The sequence below is a fragment of the Marmota marmota genome, unplaced genomic scaffold (genome assembly GCF_001458135.2).
Source record: "Marmota marmota marmota unplaced genomic scaffold, marMar, whole genome shotgun sequence".
NCBI classification, from domain to species: Eukaryota; Metazoa; Chordata; class Mammalia; order Rodentia; family Sciuridae; genus Marmota; species Marmota marmota.
In genome coordinates, this window is record NW_026000164.1 from 20,340,527 (window position 1) to 20,362,392 (window position 21,866).

Below are 21,866 nucleotides of genomic sequence, written 5' to 3' on the forward strand. Positions count from 1 at the left end.
CTTTTTTTTTTTTTTTTTGGAGGTGCTGTGGATTGAACCCAGGACTTCACGCACCCTACAGGCAAGCGGTCAACACTGAGTCATATCCTTAGCCCCTGTGGATTTTAATTGTTACAATTAAAATACACAGTATAAGGGCTGGGGTTGCGGCTCAATGGTAGAGCGCTCGCTTAGCGCATACGAGGCCCTGGGTTGGATCCTCAGCACCACATAAACATAAATAAATAAAATAAGGGTGTTGTGTCCAACTACAACTAAAAACAAAAAAACAAAAAAAAAAACACAGCATAAGATACCCCCCCAAATTGTCAAAGCATGATGTTAAAAACACTTAATACAATGTTATAGACATAGAGGCTACTTCTTCATCTTCTGAATCCTCAGCTCTCCCTCACCTAGTCATCTAGGTATTTAAACAGATATAGACAGAATCCTCTTTCTTACCTCTCCATCAGCCACAGCAGAATAATTCACTTGGGCAACAGTGACTGTGGTTGGCAGTTCTGAAGCATCAGCCAATGTGGCCACTGTTGCCCCTGTACCAACCTAAGGAAAAACACGGGAACTGATATCAGTGATTAGACCCTCTGCCTTGTCTCTCCTCAGGAACTAAGATGCATTGAACCCCAAATTCAGCAGATAATGATTAATATGTAATTGTGATGTAAAATCAGCTATTAAACTATTTCTCAGAGACTCATATGAGTTTCAGAAATTTATTTCAACCAAATAGATCAGTATTAGAAGAGCTATTACATGTCTAATCAGTGGCCAGAGCTAGTCAACTGGTTTCTTACTCTCATCCCAACCTGAAATTTAGAAGTTCCCCTCCTGTCAATAAATTGGGTTTGCCACAGAAGAGGTAATTCAGAAGGAATATTCCCTGGCCACTGATAGTGAAACAGTAAAAAAGAAGCCACTTTCAAGGGTTTTATTTTGGAAATGTCCAGGAAAGCTACTCATAGCTCTGAACTGACTAAAATGAAAACAATTTAAAATACTGTTTAAAAGTCAATTTTAGCCAGGAGAGAGATCTAGGGGAGGTGTATGAACCTTATACAAGAGTTTGCACAAGAAAATTTCCTGCAGTCTGGGGAAGGTGTCCAGTGACCCACCTCTCTGGTAACCATTAGGTTTACTCACCTGGATGAGTGAGACAGTGCCGTCAGGGTTGCTAAAGGTCTGCACTACAGTCTGTGATGGTACAAGATGGGCTATACTGTGTGTGGTAGTAGCCTGTGTTTGTTGATCTTCAAAAGCATATAAAAGATCCTCCCGCCCATGCTGTTTATAACAGTTTTTAACTATGGTCCTTAGTGCTTGTGTCCATGAAACCTGTCACCAAAAGACCAGAAAAGCACATTAAACCACAAAGTACCATAGTATCTAAACCCAATAATGCAGCTGCTTATGTTTCAAACCAAATCAAATCTTTTTTTTTTTTTTTTAAATATTTATTTATTTATTTTTGTTTTCGGCGGACACAACATCTTTGTTTGTATGTGGTGCTGAGGATTGAATCCGGGCCGCACACATGCCAGGCGAGCGCGCTACCTCTTGAGCCACATCCCCAGCCCCAAATCAAATCTTATGCAGAGTAAACTGTTTTAGGATTATTTCCCACAGACTGATTCTGGAATAAGCAAACTGAGCACCAAATATTAAAGGAGGTTTCCCAATGATTTCCTTCCTGGTGAAAGTCTAGTTTAGCTTTTGGGTTTTATACCCTATTCCAAACTAAGGCCAAACTCTTACTAAACTTCTGACAAAGAAACATTATTCTAGTCAAGAATCATATATTAAGATTCTCAGTAAACTTCAAAGTTAAATTTAAAAAAATGCAGAAAAATAGGGATGTTATCTATTATCTAGTTTAGTCTTTCTTCTCAAAGTTTTGTTATTAGTAGGCTCACTTGGAAAAGTTCATCTCTCTCTAATTCATACTTGTATTTTTCAACAGTGATTCTTACTAATATTTCTATGTCTTCAAGTGATTAATATTTTCACTTTAAGTTTCTTGGGTTTTCCCAAGCACCTCATAAAATTAAAGCTGCTTCAAAAGGCAACTAAGAAGACAAAATATAAATTCATGGACCCATCCTGGACTTTTTATAGGGAAGAAATGACAAATGAGCAATGTTATAAAATCAGTGACCAGTGAACTTCTTGGGAGGGATAGGTCTATTACACAAATGTTTTTAGACATTTTAGAAATAGTAATGACAAAATTTGAGGTGATTAATTCAGAGTGGAAAAGCAATGGGTAACTCAGGCTGAGGAATGCTCACCCTCTGCTTTTGCTCTTCTGTGCGGACGTCACTCCGGACATTTGCCCATGGGATATCTTCAGGCCACCAGATAGGCTTGCAGCTTTCTTTCCCCCAGCCTGGTTTTCCCCGACCTGTGGAGTACTTGAGCATCTCTGGGATAAATGCCCGAAGCTGGGCCTGAAAGAGAAGAGTGTAATCATTAGTATTCATGAAAGACATCTCAGGTATGTCCATGTCCCCTAACAAATTCTAAGATTATGAAACCTTCCTCCAAGGTCCCAAATAATTTCTAATGTTAGTGCTGAGAACACCCTGTTTTCCACAGGTTACTACGTTTCATGGGTGATGGAGAAGTGTAGATTTGCTGGTAAAGGGCCCCTTTTCTTTTTGTAGACCTGTTCCTAAAAGAACTAGCACATCTACCCCCAAGTTTGATTTTTGCCTCCTAGGATACTACTGGCATTACAGCTAATTTCCCTTCTGTAGTTTCCACGTACTTGAAGATGTCCAAGTCAAGCTGTTTTAAACATTGTTCTGGAGTTGGTAATTAACGCAATTAGATACGAGAGGAGTTAGAAGTGAGGAGCAGATCAAATCATCATTATTTGTAGATGAAATGACTGAATCGCTCCTGAGAATCAAATGAAAAACTACTACAAATATCAGAGAATTCAGTTTGGTAGTTGATTATAAAACACATGAAAATAAACAGACTTTCTACTTAATAAAGGGGGGAAAATACCCTAAAACTCTTCTAAAAAGCTAGGCCACTGTGAGTCTTATCTATAGATACAATGAAGCTTGCATGATTTTTTTTTCTTTCTTTTGTTTTTGTGGTACTGGGGATTGAACCCAGAGGTGCTCTATCACTGAGCTACATTCCCAGCCCTTTTAATTTTTTATTTTAAGACAGGGTCTTGCTAAGTTGTACAGGCCAGCCCTCCTTTTGCTATTCTCCTGTCTCAGTCTCTGAATCCTTGGGATCATATATGTGTGTCACCACACCCAGTTGCTTGGATGATTTTTAAATACATTATGGACATCAATCAGATTTTTAAAAATTTTGTTTTTTCAGTGCTGAGGAATGAACCCAGGCCCTGGGGATTGATTGAACACAGGGTCTTGTGTATTCTAGGCAATTTCTTTACCACCAAGCTATACCTCTAGACCCATTAAGACTTTATTTTACAATTGAATTCAGACCAAACAGGTTTTAAACCACAGAGACAACTACCATTCTTCTTCTTATTTGTTTTAAAAAATATTTTTAAAATTGCCAATGGGCCTTTATTTATTCATATGTAGTGCTGAGAATTGAACCCAGTGCCTCACATATACCTAGGCAAGCACTCTACCACTGAGCCACAACATCAGTCCTGCCATTCTTCTTTATTTCTTGCACTTTGAACACACTCTGGGTGTGTGCTGAGGAGGGGGGTTTGCTTTGTGAATATTCTTCATAATTGATAATGAGTTTTGGCAAGAAAAGCAGTTCCTCAAGTTATGAGCTTAGAATTCCTCCAAGACCTACTGCTCCCCTTTTGACCCGGTAGTCTACAGCACAGAGAAGTAACATCCTACATGTTCCAAAGACATGTCTGCACTATCTCTGCAGCACACAACCAAAGAGAAAGGACATTCTGAACAATGAGTCAGACTCAAGGACCTGGCTATAGCTATAAAACCAAAAAATAAACAAACAAATGAACAAAAATACTTAAGTATTAATGAGAGAGGAGTATGGTAGCCTTTAATATTGAAGATCTTATTTAACTATTCCATGTTCTTATAACAAATACCAGGTATTATTTTACTAAGAACATGACACAAATTGTTATGTAATAGGGATGAACCATGAACCAAATCAGTAATATTTATCTAATAAAGACAGGTCTAATGGGCAGTATTTATACTGTAAATTCCTCTACGGAGCTTGCCATTTCATTCCCTCCCAGATAGTCTCCTGCCTACAGGATATGATATCATATACTCCATATATATTTGGCTCTGCGGCATTGGGCAGCAGACTAATAGAAAAGTATCCATTTGCAAACCCATGCTATCAGCTGGCTCATGAGGTCATTTACCCAGTTATTTTAAGAAAGTGCATCTCAAAGTCATTTTTCCCCTATCCTGATTTCTTGGGAGTGCTCCTTTTTTAGCTTTAGATACTCAGTGCAGAAAAAGGATTAGTCCTTATATTTCTTCATAAACAAAAGAACAGCTTTCTCAAATGCATAAATTAAATAAACTGATACCACAGATTTTTAAAAGTTCCCCTTTATTTTAATCCTATTACTAGGCTTCAAAAAGGAGAATCCTTTATATCATACCTAGGTGAGTCTGGAGAAAATGAAAAGTGAAGGATAACTAAATCTAAATTAATAAAATTCTAAAGTTTTCAGAAAGAATGTGTTGTGGAGGACAGAAGGTTGACAACCTGCTCAAATACAAGTGGAGCCCATACATTCTCTAATATGATGATCTCTCTGCTCCTGATCCCTCACATTACTTCTCTATGCTCTGAAGATCTTGGTGACTCTGACACCTGGCTATAGAGATCTTTCATACTCAGTCTTGCTTTGGTCCTCCTAATAGGCTTTCCACAGAATTTTGGTAACCCACTGGTTCCTTGACATATAGGCCTATGCCTCCTCACTTAAACCCTACTCTACCTTTTCTCCAACCACTTGTCTTCTCAACTTCTCTGTTTTTGCCAGTAGAAACCCCCCTTCCCCCAGCCACCCAAGCTCAAAACCTGAAGGTTATCTTTATTGTTATCTTATTTTTAATACTCACTTAGATGCCAAGTGCAAGTCCAATTCTTTCATTTTCGAAATGTCTGTGGTGCCCATTCCTTTTTCTCTGGTTTCACCTTCACTCCCCAATTCCTACCCCAAGGATAATGTAACCAGAAAGTTGACTTTCTTGTGTAACTCAAGTTCTCCCATGTCTTTCTCTCATCCTACATATCCTTGACAGACAGTTTTCCTTAATGCTACACAGATTCAACACTCAAAAAAATTTTCATATGGCTTTAAACTACTAGCAACTACCCCTCTGTCCAGCTCCTCTTGCCCACCACAATATGGCCTCACGTTACTCTCATTCCCACAGTAGCTCTGGTCCTCTAGGCAAGTATCCATACTGTCTTATGAGCTGTTGAGCTCATTCCTGCTTCTTTGCCTTTTAATTTGCTCCTTTACTGGACTATTTCCTCATGCTACTTTTCCAATGCCAACACTCAATTTTTAATGCCCAACAAGTCCTACATTCTTCATGAGATATATACAAATTTTCAAATCAGCTCTTTTTATCAGCACAAACTCAAGAGAGTTGGCTCTGAATCCCAACTCTTTCTAAATCTTAATGTTCTCATCTGTGAAATAGTAATGATATTGACAAACATACAGGGTCAATTGCAAGGATCAATGATAACAAATATGTAGATATAGTGCACAGAATTAATAGCAGTTTTATTATCACTTCAGTCATGTCATTGTCCTCAACAACTCCTATGGCATTCATAACTCTGTCATAAAATTTAGAACTTGACATATTAAGTCTTTTAGACACCATTTATCCTCCACATAGGTAGATCATAGTTATTTGGCAACTAATATTTCTAATTTTATGAAGAGGAAAACAAATGTTCTATTTTTTTTTAACCAAAAGATATCTTAAACAGCAACTCTTCAAATTTTGTATGCAAAACATATAAGGTTGAGAGACATCATGATGCTAATTCAACACAATTTTTTTTTTCTTTTGCAGTATTAGGGTTCAAACCCAGGGCCTTGAGCATGCTAGGCAAGCACTTTATCACTTTCTATCACTTCAAAATAAAGACATTCTGTCCATCTACAACTACCAAAAAAAAAAAAAAAAGCTGGAATCAAGGATTGGGACGGTAGCTCAGTAGTTGAATGTTTGCCTAGCATGCATAAGGTCCATGGTTCAATCCTTACCTCCACCATAAAACAAAAGAAAGAAAGAATGCTAGAACCAAGGAGGAACCGAATTAACCATGTGAATCAGTCCTTTGCATTAAGGAAACAGTTGTCACTAACCTACCCTCAATACATAGGTAGTTTAGGTGACTTGTTCTGCTGGATCCTTCAGCATTAAAAAATGTACAATGTTCATTACTAATGAAAATTTTAGAAAATGTGACTTGAGGGTAATTAGAGAAAATACAGACTAGAAAACTTCTCAAAAACATTTTATATGCTATAAATTCCTGGATGAGAAACGTTTCAAAATTCTAAGAATAAGCTAATATGAAAGGCAGGAGAAATGGAAGCAGCATGAAGGGAAGGTGACTTCCTCAGGCAGAATCGCAACAAGTAAAACAAAGGAACCAGAGTTAAATTATCTGCTAGCTTACAAGTTCTAATTTGGAGACAGACATAACTTTTCCAAGTACCAATTACCAAATATACAAAATTTGTCCCTGTATTAAAACAGGAGTTAAAAGCATTTTTTACTACAGAATTTCATTTTTCAAGTTATGCATTTTGGGGATGGAGGATTCTTTGACCTTTTTTGGTTACTGTTTTAGTACCAGGAATTGAACCCACAGGTGCTCTACCACTGAGGTATATCCCCAGCCCTTTTTATTTTGATAGTATCCTACCAAATTGCTTAGGCTGGCCTCAAACTTGTAATCCTCCTGCCTCAGCCTCCTTAGTAGCTGGGAATACAGGCATGTGCCAACATGCCTGGTAGATTCTTTTACTTTTAAAGATAATCTGACTTCATTGGAAAAGACTATTTTCTACTAAACTTTTTATTATTATTATTTTCTTCTGCTACTAGGGATTGAACACAGGGGTACTTTACCACTGAGCCATATCCTCAACCCTTTTTTATTTTGAGATAGTCTTGCTGAGTTGCTGACACTGGCTTTGAACTTGTGGTCCTTCTGCCTTAGGCTCCTGAGTCTCTGGGGTTGCAGGTATGTGTCACTGTGTGCCTGGCTCTAACAGACCATTTATACACTGTCCCAAATAAATATTGTTAGGTCTAAAGAGACTATTATAAGGGAAAAATGAGCTGTCTAGTATAGAAAGAGTTAAGTGATTTCTTTCTAGAATTCAGCATTATGTCCTCATTACCAGTTGGATTAATTATTTGTCCTAGAGTTTTGGAAACCAAAGCTCCTCAATGTGCTTGTTAAGGAAGGTCTGTCTTTAATCCACAGGGAGACAATCAACAGGAACAGCCAAGATAAAGCCTAACCTCTCCCATTGTCCTTTAATTGGGCTGGAACAAGCTTTTCTGGGTGCTTTCACTCTGATTTAGAGCTCTATATAGGCCTAAAGTGCCCCAGTCTGGTTAATAAACCAACCCAAACCAGTAAAAAGTAGAAAATACTACTCTTTCTAAGGGCACAATCAGAAAAGAAAAGGATATCAAATTCATATGACTGGCAGTCAATAGCAAAGATGATGTGGGGACTATAAATGTTTTAAAATAAGATTTCCTAAAACTCTAAAAGCCTGGCGGTACAGCTTGCCTAGCATGTGGTAGGTCCAGGGTTCTAACCAAAAGAAAAAAGAAAAGCCTAACAATTATTACTATGTTAGAAATCTGCCACTTGCAAATTCAGTTAATTCTTTGCTTCTCCTCTCATACCCTCTATCTTTGCTCTATTACCCCCAAGTCCTGGGATTTTAAGGCTCCTCAAGTCTATTTTAGGTTCAATTACCAAGAAAAGGACTTTCAAAGCAAAATGTGTCCCAACTCTTTCTCTATTGAAGAGGTCTGTGCTCTTCCACATCTGAATGAAGTATCCATGGATTCAAGCAATTATGGATCAAAAATTTTCAGGAAGAAAAATTTCATCTGTCTGTTCTGACTTTTTTTCTTGTCATTATTCAGACTACAGTATAAATGTAGTATATAATATACAGACAACTATTTATATAGCATTTACACTGTCCTACTTATAAGTAATCAAGAGATGATTTAAAGTACATGGGAGAATGTACGTAGGTTCTATGCAAATACTATGCCGTTTGATAAAAGAGATGTAAATATTAGTCAACTTTGGGTCCTGGAACAAATCCCAAATGGATACCAAGGGACAAAAGCATAATAAATTTTTAAAGAGAACACAATGCAAATCAAACAAAGTTGAAAGGTTAAGTTTTCTATAGCTTACAGGAAAATAGGAATATGAAGAAAGAGAAGGAAAACTAAAAAAATTTCAGACAATATTGTTATTTTTTTAATTTTAAAATTATGAACTTCCAGGTTGATAAACCTAATTATACTCAAATAGGCATTTTAAGGGCATTATAAATAATTTCTTAGCTCATTCTCTGCACTTATATTTGTACTATTAGTCTCTGTTCATAGAAATGACAAAGGTGGATATCCTTCTCTGATGCACTGTTTCCCTAGATTTGCCAACAGATACATTGGCTTCTCTCAATCTCATTGTCCCACAAAACACATTCCCTTAGAATATACAGGAAGAGCCAGTTTGGAAAGAAAGAGAAGTGTAACTTCAGAATGAGTAAATTCAGGGCCAGCCAAAGGAGACACTCTCATTTAGAGACTTCAGACTTCTCTCAGGTCAAAATGTCTGCCGCTTATCTTTACACCTTATCCACCTATTAAAGTACTCCCTCTTGGTAATCAAAATGCTCTTAAAGTCCTACCTTCTCTTTCAAAAAGAGTCTCAGATTGGTCAGTTTCTGTTATCATGTGCGGGAGTAGCACATGATTTTGTACAAAAATGATACTGATGAAGGCACAGGCGTTCATGCCATTCACCCTCCCCAGTTCAGTCTCCTGCCAGAGGCATTATTAGGTTGATCAATAGCCTTCCTGATAGCCAAATTCTATACATTTACATAAATATATGCTGAAAAGGCAGAGTTATGTGATTAAAGAAAAACACAATGGTACCATAGTGTACAAATTTTAAAACTTGCTTTTTCCCCTCCATATTTTGTCCTAGAGATCTTCTCATAGTACAACTATAATGATCTCTTTTTAAAATTTTTTTATTTGTTCTTTTTAGTTATACATGATAGTAGAATGTATTTTGACATATCATATACACATGAAGTATAATTTCCCATTCTTGTGATTGTACATGTTATGAAATTATATTGGTCATATATTTATATATGAACATAGGAAAGTTATGTCTGATTCATTCTACTGTCTTTCCCAATCCTCCTCCCTTCCCCCCATTCCCCCTTGTCAATTCAGTGAACCTCCACTCCCTGCCTTGCTTATTATGTGTTAGCATCCACGTGTCAGCGAGAACACTCAGCCTTTAGTTTTTTGGGAGTGGCTTACTTCACTTAGCATGATAGTCTCCAGTTCCATCCATTTACCCACAAATGCCATAATTTCATTCTTCTTTATGGCTGAGTAATATTCCATTGTGTGTGTGTGTATATATATATATATATCACATTTTCTTTATCTTTTCATCTGTTGAAGGGCATAGAGGTTGGTTCCATATCTTAGCTACTGTGAATTGAGCTGCTATGAACATTAATGTGGTTGCATTACTACAGTATGCTGATTTTAAGTCTTTGGGTATATGCTAAGGAGCAGGATAAATAGGTCAAATGGTTTTTCTTTTTAACAGTTGCTTAGTATCCATAGTATAGGTTTTCCATTTTATTTCATCATTCCTCTATTGATAGTTATGGTTTTTGCTCTTACAAATAGTGCTTGACCATGTCTCTTTGTGCACATGTACATCTCCTGAGGAGAAATTCAGAAACTGGACTCACTGATTGAGGGCTTTAATAACTACTGCCAGACTGTCCTCCAGAAAGACTTAGCCAATCCCATTCCCACCATACCCATTGTTTCACACCCTCCATCCCATTTTTTTTTTTTTTTTTTTTTGCCATTACCTAGATCCCCCTATACTGGGGATTGAACCCAAGACCTTTTGCAAGTGTTCCTACCACTGAGCTATATCCCACGTCCTTCCCCCACTCCCAATATCTTTTTTAGTTGTAGGTGAACACAATGCCTTTATTTTATTTATTTACTTATATGTGGTACTGAGAATTGAACCCAGTGCCTCATACATGCTAGGCAAGCACTCTACCACTGAGCCACAACCCCAACCCCTCCCCAGTCTTTTTAAGTTTTTATTTTGAAACTCTGTCTAAATTGTCCCGGCTGACCTAGGACTTGCGGTTCTCTTGCCTTAGTCTCCTGAGTACCTAGAGATTATAGGCAGGTGCCCTGTACCTGGCTATTATGAGCATTCTTATTTTGGTTCATCTGATGTGGGGGAAATGGTTTTTTAAATTTCCATTGCTAGTGAATTGAGAATATTTTTATATGTTCACTATTTTTTCTTTCTGTGCACTACTTATAATGCTTTGCATATTTTTTCTAATTATCTTTTTATTAATTTGAAGGAAATATTAATCTGTCCTGGATACTAATTCTTTGCCATATAAACTGTAAATATATCCCTAGTCTGGTTGTATCCTGAATATGTAATCTATATGACTATTACCATCTTTTAGTATTACTGAATATAGCTTAATTCTTCTCTGTTTAACATATTCTATGTTCTATTTAGGAATACATCCTATGTTTTCATTTGTTACCTATATATTTTAAATCTCATCCTGCATGTGGCATGGTGTCATGTACAAAAACACTTTCTGATAATATCAGACAGTAAAACAAACAAACAAACAAACAAACAAAAAAAACCCACCTCTTTTCTAACACTGTAGCACAAGGAGGTGATTTAGCATTGTTATCCACAATAGATAAAATGAAACCTGAAGAGTTTAAACATCAGACATACTTGTATCCCATCCTCAAAGATTCTGATTTAACTGGTCTGGAGTATGGTCTAGGCACCAGGACTTTAAATTCACAGGTGATTCTATTGTGTAGCCACCTTTGAGGACAATTAAACTCAAATACTTCTTATCTAACTCTTCTTTTAATAAACTCTTTTTAATTGTGGTAAAATACATATAACATAAACATAAAATTTACTGTTGTAACACATACAATTCAGTGACATTAATTGCGCTCATTGTTATATAACCATCCTCATTATCTATTTCCAGAATTGTTTCATTGTCATCCCAAACTGAAACTCTAAACCCATTAAAATATTAACTCCTCTTTTCTACTCACCTCAGCCCCTGTAACCACTATTCTACTTTTTGTGTTTACAATTTGCCAATTCTAGATACCCCATACAAGTGGAATCAGACTGCATTTTCTTTTTTTTTAATATTTACTTTTTAATTGTAGTTGGATACAATATTGTTAATTACTTAATTTACTTTTATGTGGTGCTGAGGATCAAACCCAGGGCCTTGCCTATGCTAGGTGAACACTCTACCGCTGAGCCACAACTCTAGCCCCCAGACTGCATTTTCTTTTTGTGTCTCATTTATTTCACTTAGCGTAATGTTTTTTACTTTTTTGTCAGAAGAGCTATGCCATGTGTAAGCTTTTTCAAAACCAAACCAGACCCTCAAAAGACCTAAAATGATAACTGGCTGAATGTTTCCTAAGTAAAACAGGTCAAGTCTGGTAGATAACTTCTTCCTAATGAAGAAAATCGCTGTGCTGTTTCTGAAGGTTTCTCTGAAACTGGTGAAGAATTACTATATTGTTGCATCATCACTCCAAGGGAATATTAAAGAACAAAGACTGCCCAGTGAGAGTAAGAGGAGGACAGAAAGTTCATGGGGGGTGGGGTACACAGGGAAGGGAGAAGGGATAGATGAATGGATTTTAGCCAGCAATACTGAGCAGGTATTTCCAGAGATGATTCTTTTATAAAATAATCTTTGCCTGGATCTCTTGAAATACAGATCCCAAGAACAAAAGAATCCTATAATATTCAAGTGTGGGAGAGAACAGAACTGATTTTTCATTAGCAATATCAATTCCTTGAACTCAAAACAGCCTGAGAATCAGCACTGTTGGCATCATCTGGGAACTTGCTGCAACCGCAGAATGTCAGGTCCCACTCCATACCTATGACTCCTTTGTTTATTTATTTATTTGGTACTGGGAATTGAACCCAGGGGCACTTTACCACTGAATTATATCCACAGCCCTTTTAATTTTTTGTTTTGAGATAGAGTCTCACTAAGTTGCTGAGGTTGGTCTCAAACTTGCCATCCTCCTCCTACCTCAGTGTCCTGAGTCACTGGGATTACAGGTGTGCATCACATCGCCTGGCCAATTTGCATTTAAAGAAGACTCTCCAGTGATTCCTATGCACAACGACATCTGAGAAGCTCCAATTAGCTCAAGCTCTAGGCCCTGACTGATCTGAATGATTTTAGAAAAATTTGCTGACCTGACTTTCAAAATCTCTAAAAATGGTGACTTCATTATTTCATTGTTGATGAATTCTGGAGTTATAGGACCTACCCTAAACTAATAATATCTTCTGCTAAGATTTATTTCAACCTCCTCCAATTTTTACACAGGATGGTCAGAAAGACAGGAGATAGGGGCTGAGTTCCAGCCACTATTTTTAAAGGTGCCTTAAGTTTTCGTTTTATCACAAAGAATATTACAAAGCTCTGCATGTGTGTATGTTTGTGTGTATTAACCATAAGAAAAGACTATTATCAGAATTAAGACACAAGAGTAAAGTTTTTCAGGAAACGTTCTATTCACCAATGAAGAATTATACTTTTATCAAAAAAAAAAAAAAAAAAAAAAGACAAAACACCCCAATCCATACAGAGCTACTTCCTAAAAGAAGGACAGTTAGTTCTGACAGAAGTTCTGATACTCTGTTCTACGTAATTTCTATCCATGGAGGAGATGGTTTTGAGAGTCTCTGAAGCAAGTCCAGAAACTCTTTTAAAGATTAGCTGAAACATTCAACCTGGGTGGTGATCACATATAGTTTTACAGAACAAAAGAAAAAATCATTGGCAATATGAACTCTAAGTTCTATTCCTGTTTTAGTTTTAATTTGTTTCATAAATTGCTTTTGGCTGGGTGCAATGGGACATGCCTGTAATTACAGTGGCACAGGAGGATGGTGAATTCAAAGCCAGCCTCAGCAAAAACCAAGGCGCTAAGAAACTCAGTGAGACCCTGTCTCTAAATAAAATACAAAATAGGGCTGGGGATGTGACTCAGTGGTTGGGTGCCCCTGAGTTCAATCCCCAGTACCTCCCTCCCCCAAACAAAAAACAAACAAACAAATAAATAAATAGCTTTTTCTATTTATGCCTCAATTTTAAACCTGCAATGTATGTTATCACCTATATTGACCAACTTCATTGCTTAGAAAAATAAAAATTCTTAGTTCCTTAACTTTCCCTAATATAACATGGGTGAGAGATGGTTCAGGTTATCCAAAAGTTAATAATAATTGTATGATGCATTTTTCCTTACAAAATCTCACTTTTTTTCTTCCACTGACTTCATAAATGTAGGAAGGTATGCATTATTTCTCAGAAGATGAAAGTGAGAATCTGGGCTAACAGTAAAATTTAGACTGTAGACTAGATCTTTGACTCTAAGTTAGTATATGATTCTTTCCAATAAACAAGCAAACTTTCTAATTTGTGAAGAATTAATGAACCACCTAACGTGGGAACAATATCAACTATTGTTTACTCTCTGAATGGTTCGGAACACATCACATGATCATATATATAGAATTATATTTGTAAGTTAGGGTTATCAGCATAAACATCAGTCATCCCCATAGCATTAAGTGCAGATAAGAAAATTAGCAGAGATGTCTGGTTAAACCAAGTCTACCTCTATTACAGTCCAGTTTGACAATTCTAGGATTTGATCACGTTAAGGAAATCATGAATTACCAAAATGGTCTGAAATCTAGAATTAGGTCTAGTTATAATTATTTTGTTCTTTCTGGGTATAGCTCATAACTGAGTTCTACTTCCTTGAATCAACGAACGAACACGTACACATACATACATACACACACACACACACACACCATACACACATAAATATCCCCTGGAGGGTAGATTAAATTATATGCCCAGTAAAGAATTGAGGAATGTGCCTTCAAACATACGGCAGCTATTTAAGAGAAAAGCAAGGTGGGAAAAAGAGATGTTGGCATTTTTACCCTAATATTAAAAAAAAGTAATCTTTCGGTAAAAGAAAACAGAAACATCATCAAACTTACACTTAAAAAAAATATATACAAGTTTAGCTACTGCCTGTAATCTCAGTGGCTGGGCAGGCTGAGGCAGGAGGATCGAAAGTTCAAAGCCAGCCTCAGCAATGGTGAGACACTAGGCAACTCAGTGAGACCCTGTCTCTAAATAAAATACAAAATAGGCCTGGGGTATGGCTCAGTGGTCGAATGCTCCAGAGTTCAATCGTGGGTACCTGCCCCCAAAATGCAAGTTTAATATAAAATATTAAAATACTGTTTTGCATTTCTGTGATTATAAAAGTAATTTATGCTCACTAAAGAAAGGGAAAATCATCCATAACACCACCAAGTATAAATAATCACTATAAATATTTTGGTGTATATCTCTTCAAAAGTTTAACACATACACCCACCTGAATACATTTTATGTACATATTTTAGAAAATGAAATTAATTAGTTTAATTCTGGGTACCCTGAGCTTAAAAAAAAAAAAAAATCTAGCTGGGCGCAGTGGTGCACACCTGTAATCCCAGCAGCTTGGGAGGCTGAGGCAGGAGGATCAAGAGTTCAAAGCCAGCCTCAGCAAAAGTGAGGTACTAAGAACTCAGTGAGACCCTATCTCTAAATAAATACAAAGTAGGGCTGGGGGTGTGGCTCAGTGGTTGAGTGCCCCTGAGTTCAATCCCTGGTACAAAAAAAGAAAAAGAAAAAAAAATCTAGCCATTCAAAAGAAATAAAAAGAGTCTTAACCCTCTAAAATTGCAGTATGTAAAAAATGCTATTTTATAGCCAGTTTGTTAACATAAGGTACTACAAGTATTATTCTACTGTAACAGAAAGCAAATTATCATTTTCAGTATCTAATAATTTGGTGAATAGTAAACCTCTAGTCTTTTTTGAGCTGTATTGTTCTTCCTTCCATGTAAATACTGAACACCACTATTGTAATTAAACTAAACACATTGCTCCTAGATTTCCCTATTGTAAATAATTGCTGTGGAAAAACAGACACCAAGCATCTTAATTGGAGGGCACAACATGCACATTTTAAACTTTGCTATGCAATGCCAACCTGCCCTCTAGAAAGTGTACCTGTTTACAATTCTATCAACAGTGTAACGAAGCACTTACTTCCCCATACCCTTGCCTGTCTAGGTTCACTCTATTAATAGTAAAAAGCTTTAGGATCAATTAGAATAGAGAGGTATTTAGCTTAGGTTAAGAAGAAGTATTTTAGGAAAACAAAGCAAACAATGATAACAAAGGTTGAAGAGGAAAATTTCAGGCTGGTTTTTAAATTTTTTCTGCTCACTCCTCCTCACTGTTTGTTTCATTTCTTAGTCATCACATATGGTGAGAAGAGAAAGGAAAATGAATGTATGATGACAAGAAACCTCCAACAGTGTCCCTCTGTTGTGACTGATGACACCAAATACCAGAGCCCCTTAGATCCACCAGAGCACCATACTCTACTGAGTGCAGTTCACAGAAATGGAAAGCAACCAAGACTCCAATGTTTTACCTCCAAAATGATAACTAAACTGAATGTTCTGTCTTCTGTGGTCATCAACCAGTTTTCATAAAAATCAGTATCTGATGATTTAGTATAATCAAAACTTTGGACTTCTTCAACTTTAAACATCAAATATAACCATGACAGAAAAAAGCACCCCTCAGAGGAAACAGTCTACCTAACAGTATTCTAAAGCAGAGGCTCAGTCAGCTTTAAAGTTAGCTAAATTTACATCTGAGGTACAGAGTTGATTCTTCACATCAGGCAAAAAAATTTGCCTTTGGTGTTCTTTACTTTAACCTATCAGAGTGGCCCTAGGATAGAGTAATAACAACCAACGAAAGGACAGTTTAAAAAAACAAAACCAAACCATTATTTAGAGATCCTTCAAGTGTCCATAGAAAGGTCTATAAACCCAACAATCAAAAATACAATTTAGCTTCATTTTTATAAAATGTGGTATTACTTCAGTGTTGCTGTTTCAAACCTAAGGAAGCAAAGTGTCATTTTGTGAGCAACATCATCAGCGTCTGTACTGAATGTACACTTCTACTCAGGGGTCTCACCTGTCACTGCACTGAATACATTTTTGCTCTGATCCTTAGGTCATTTACTAAATAGATACTAGTGTTTAGATGGTGTGTTATTTAAGGTGCTGGGCAGCTGTAATAAAGAGCAATAAAGAACAAGAACTTTAAGTCCTCACTCTCAAATTTTAGCTGGAGAGACAGACCACAAACTAGTGTGAAAATTCATGAATAAGATATTTTGGGCAGTGCAAGTGCTACCAAGACAACACTACCAGGAATGTATTTGCCAGTAACTTGGAGGGTGGGAGGGAGGAGAAACTTTGATTATATGGGATAATCAAGGAATGTTGTCTCAGGGATTTGCATAAGGAAAAGTCAATCCTGCAGTGATCTAGGAGGACAATGCTTCAGGCAAAGGGAGGAGCAAAAGCAAAAGTATGGCTTTGGGGTATATGAGGAAGACAGCCACTGTGGCTGCAGGCTTGACTGAGGGGATAAGGACAATTTGGAAAAGGTAAGATTAAAAAGGGCCTTCAAACCTTTGAATTTGATTCTAGGAACAGTGGAAAGCCACTAAAGGACTGAAACAAGTAAGTTTAAAAATAAAATCTCTATGTTGGCTACATAAGAATGAATTGCAGAACAAAGGTAGCAGTAGGGAGGATCAGTGACAACTGAAAAAGCTGACATGAGGGATGCTAACGGCTTGGCCTGGGTGCCCATGGGAACTGAGAAAAACAATCAGATTTGGGATGTGATTCAGAAATGAACTGAGCTGGGCATGGTGATACATGCCTGAAATTCCAGCAGCTTGGGAGGCTAAGGCAAGAGGATCACAAATTTGAGGCCAGCTTCAGCAATTTAGCAAGGCCCTAACCAACTTAGTGAGATCTTGCCTTAAAATAAAAATTTAAAATAAACTGGGGATAGTAGCTCAGTGATAAAGAACCTCTGGGTTACAATCTGTAATACGAAAAAAAAAAAAAAAAAGAAAGAAAGAAAAAAAGAGAAAAGTGAATTGACATTTACCAATAAATTAATGGGGTAGGGGTAGAAAGTAGAACAGGAAAATAAGGATTATTCTTTTTTTATTTTTAATAAATGGACACACAATATCTTTATTTGTTTATTTTAATATGGTGCTGAGGATTGAACCTGTTGCCTCACATGTGTTTAACCACCTCAGCTCAAAGGATTATTCTTACCCTGGGACTTTAACAACCAGATGGATGGTGGTGTTATTAACTGATAGAGGTAACATAGGGAAGGAACAGGTTTGGAGTGGAGTGAGGGCAACCAAAGGTCCTGTTCTGAGCATGTTAGGTGCTAGACATTTCAGTGATCATAAACTAGAGTATACACAGGCCTTAGCTCTGGGACACAAAAACAGTGATCAGGAGAGAAGAGGAGAAGAGCCAGCAAAAGAGCTGGTAGGTAGCAGCCAGTAAGGCAGGAGGATATTCAGGAGAGTGAGGAGTCACAGAGACTGAGAGAAGCAGCTACTTAAGAAGGAAGGTGAAATCAACTCAGTTAAATACTGCTGGAGACTCAGTCAAAGAAAGAAAACTGAAGACTAGATTTAGCAAGACAGAAATACATTAATAAATAGACTGGAAAATGTTATAAAAAATGTTGATCTTAACCTATCACTTTTAAAACTAGAAAACCACAAAAGGGATAGCCTTCGACAAAGTTAATGAGGTATACTGATGTCTCAGAGGAAGAGGGAAAGAATGAGTGAGTCCGGTAGGTGTCCTTCCGAGTTTTGTGGGGTTTTTTTGTTTGTTTTTGGCAATATTGTTTATTTTAATATGGTATTGAGGATTGAACCGCAATCCTTAGGGTTTGAAACAAAGGCCTCAAGTGTTCTACCACTAAACTGAACTACATCTCTAGCCCTTTCCATTTTGAGACAGAATCTCCCTAAGTTGCCCAGGCTGGCCTTAAACTTTACAATTCTCCTGCCTCAGCCTCCTGAGTAGCTGGGATTACAAGTGTATGACACTCTGCCTGGAAGCTTTGTGTTCTTATTCTCTGGGGAGGGAGCTTTACTTGGCAATAATGTGGTGGTATTCAGAATTTTCACGGAAAGAAGCTCAGCTTGAGACTAAACTTGTCCCAACTGATTGTGATCACACTCTGAACAATCTCACATTCACCTGTTCAAACCAACTCCAAGCTAAGTTTTTTTTTTGTGTGTGTGTGGTGCTGGGGATTGAACCCAGGGCCTTGTGCATGTGAGGCAAGCACTCTACCAACTGGGCTATATCCCCAGCCCCAAGCTAAGTTTCTTTATCAACCTAAAGGTCCCAGTGAAAGGAGAGAACTGCCAACAAAAGGAGGAGAGCAAATGATGCCCTTGCTTGGGAGCATACTTCTGGCACTACCATGTCTTCTCCAAGGCTGATACTGCCTCACCATCACACTCCAGTCTCTGAATCACCAAGGAAAAGTGATCAGAGGCCCGCCCACATGAGTGCCTCTTGCCTTTGCATCTCCTCTTCACTTCCCACCCCTTACCTGGGTCATTTTGTCCACAGAGACTGGGATCCCATCGATGGTGAGAGGCGGCAGTTCTGAGTTAACCTCCTGTGGTGCAGGGGCGTGTTCTGCCAGAGCAGACTCCAAGTCTTCCAGGATCATGCTCTTGTACTTTCGCACCTGTAGGGAATTAACAGCAGAAGTAAACAAGATGCCCAACAACCACAGAGGACTTGTGCCAAGCAACAAGCAAGTGGGTGAAGCAGACTTCCCCAAGCTACTTCAGAGCCCTAGAAACAAACACGCCTACAACTAGCAGGTAAAAATACTCGCTGGCCCCAAAGACATCATACTAAACAGAATTAAATGAAAAGATGATGAAATTACAGGTAACAACAGTGGAAAGGAACCAGTGGGAAAAGTTTTACAAAAAGACTGCTTCTCAGAAAAAAAATTATGTTTTTGCAGTCAACACAGGCCCATCACCTGTTCCAGATCTAACAGGAATGGTATTCATTATTCTGCATTTCTCAGGCCAGTTGATAAACACCTACCTGTAGAGTTAATTGAAAAATCACTTTCAAGATCTTTGAAGACTTATGTTTCTAAAACTCTAAGTAACCTGCTAAGAAACTGCTGCTATTTTCCTGCAAAACCAGATTACCACACAGGAGACTCAAGGGCACAAGAGGTTGGACTGAAGAGAATCAGGAAACAAACAAAAAAAACAGAGGCATATATTATAGCAGAGTGTCAAAAATGCCATTACCAATAAACCTTAGGACTAGAGAGAGCCCCAGTGGTCAACCCTCCTCCCTTTTGTTACTCTGTTTTATACTGGTGAGCAAGGTGAACTTCAAAACCATCTAGCTCTAGCCCCAGTCTGAATTAGCATTGGTCTTTGACTCCATTCCTCACCATTGCCAATGAAACATCTCTCAAAGGACAGAGAATCTTGCAACAGCACAATGTACATACATGTACACCAACAGAAGGGGAGACAGACACTGGATCTTACAACCACCAGTGATTGGTTCATTGACTTAGAAGAATACCCAGGGGACTGGCTGGGGGACAACTCTGGGGATAACAAAGAAGCAAAGGAATTGTGGAAATGTGACAAGATGGGAGAAAAAATGAACTTGCTTTCAAGCCTCAAGATATTATCTTAGGATATAAAATAAAGAGAAAATGAGATTTTCCCAGAAGTTCTGATAACGTTTCAGTCCTTGGTTTTTTGCTAAGTAAACAGGACTCTGAGTCAGGATATACTTCCCTATTGATACCTCATTATGAGGATTAAAAAAGAAAGATTTCCATACTCTATCCCAAGTATCTGGAAAAGTAAATATTATTGGCTGTGTGGTCCATAACATAAGCACTACATATGTTGTCTCAATCCTTCTGGAGTTAAAGGATCCTTCAAATAGGTCTATAACTAAGAGGATGAAAGAAAAATTTACTTTAGTAAGTTTTCTTACTTTAGTCATTGTTGTCTGTGTTTTTTCGTGCAATATTGTTTTCTGTGCCATCAATAGCATGGACATTACTGTATTTCTTTAAAAGTTCTCTAAGATTATCTCAGATTTTGTTTTCCCAAGTCACCACAAGTAAGAGTCAGGTACTTCTTGATCGTTGCAGAAATTGTCATTGGGAAGGTTATCATATCACAACCAAGACTCACATTCCTTTCTCAGATGGTACTAAATGATTTGCTGACTAAAAAGGTAAGGCGTTGCAGTATGTGACCAGATATAACAGTCATGTATGTGCAGGAGTGACAACTGTGCCTCCATATTGCCTGGGCCACAGCAATATTAAAATGTATCCCAATATCAGAGGACAGGTAACTCAAGACACTGAATAATGTAATAACTAACTGGTTTTACAATTACAATTAAAAAAATACTTAAAATCAAAATCAGGTACCAATCTTTCTTTCTCCAATTCATCTTATATACTAATGATATTTAAAATTTCCTAAACACATATCATCATAAAATACCATCTACTGAACACTTACTAAGCACTACATATGTTGTCTCAATCCTCACAATAATTCTGGAAAGAAAATAGTGTTATGTCCACTTTACAGATAATAAAATTGAGGCTTAATAAACTAATTTTCTCCATATCATGCAGTTAATAAAGGAGTATTGTTGGAAATCAAACTATTTATCTAGCTCCAATACCTGAATATTCAGTTATTTTACTATCAATTATCTTTTTTTCTCAAAAAAACTCCCACAAGTCCCTGCTTCTTATAGGATGAAGTTTAAGCTTCTCATTCCAGTACTTCAACTTTTTCAGTCATTTTCCGCTTTTCCAGTACTTACTTTGCCACCAAATTCACCTGCACAGACTATGTGAATAGCATTCCTGAGTTCCCAGTACAATAGTCCCCTTTATCTATGGTTTCGGTTCCTATAGTCAAATGTGCTCTAAAATATTACTATTTCTCTTGATTCTTTCAAGAAAGAAAGATCATATTCACATAACTTTTATGTCAATATACTGTTAAAATTATGATTTTTATCATTGGTGTTAAACTCTTATTATGCCTAATTATTTATTTATTAATTTTTTAAAAAATTGTAGATGGACACAATATCTTTATTTATTTATATGTGGTGCTGAGGATTAAACCCAATGTCTCACGTGTGCAAGGCAAGCGCTCTACCATTGAGCCACAACCCCAACCCTTACTGTGCCTAATTTATAAATTAAACTTTATCATAGGTGTATATATATAGGAAAAGACATAGTATACATAGTGTTCAATACTACCTGTGGTTCAGGCATCCACTGGGGATCTCAGGGTGTACCCCCCACCCCATAGACAACTGGGGCCTGTTGTATACAACCCGCTTTCCTTTTCCCACTTTAGCTGGCCAGTCTCCTCATTAACCTTTTTACATCTAGCAAGTTCTTACCTTTA

At 37.3% G+C, this 21,866-nt stretch overlaps 1 protein-coding gene across 4 annotated transcripts in view; it reads right to left on the reverse strand.

Annotated features, from left to right (window-relative positions):
• Nrf1 (nuclear respiratory factor 1) overlaps nt 1–21,866 on the reverse strand; it is an 88,519-nt gene that overhangs the window by 43,430 nt on the left and 23,223 nt on the right. For all 4 annotated transcript variants that reach the window (XM_048786934.1, XM_048786933.1, XM_015493834.2 and 1 more), the window contains 4 exons: nt 18,968–19,108; nt 2,289–2,447; nt 1,144–1,335; nt 445–546 (listed from right to left, as the gene is read on the reverse strand). In XM_048786934.1, the coding sequence (XP_048642891.1) occupies nt 445–546; nt 1,144–1,335; nt 2,289–2,447; nt 18,968–19,108 (594 nt within the window). The remainder of the gene's footprint in view (nt 1–444; nt 547–1,143; nt 1,336–2,288; nt 2,448–18,967; nt 19,109–21,866) is intronic.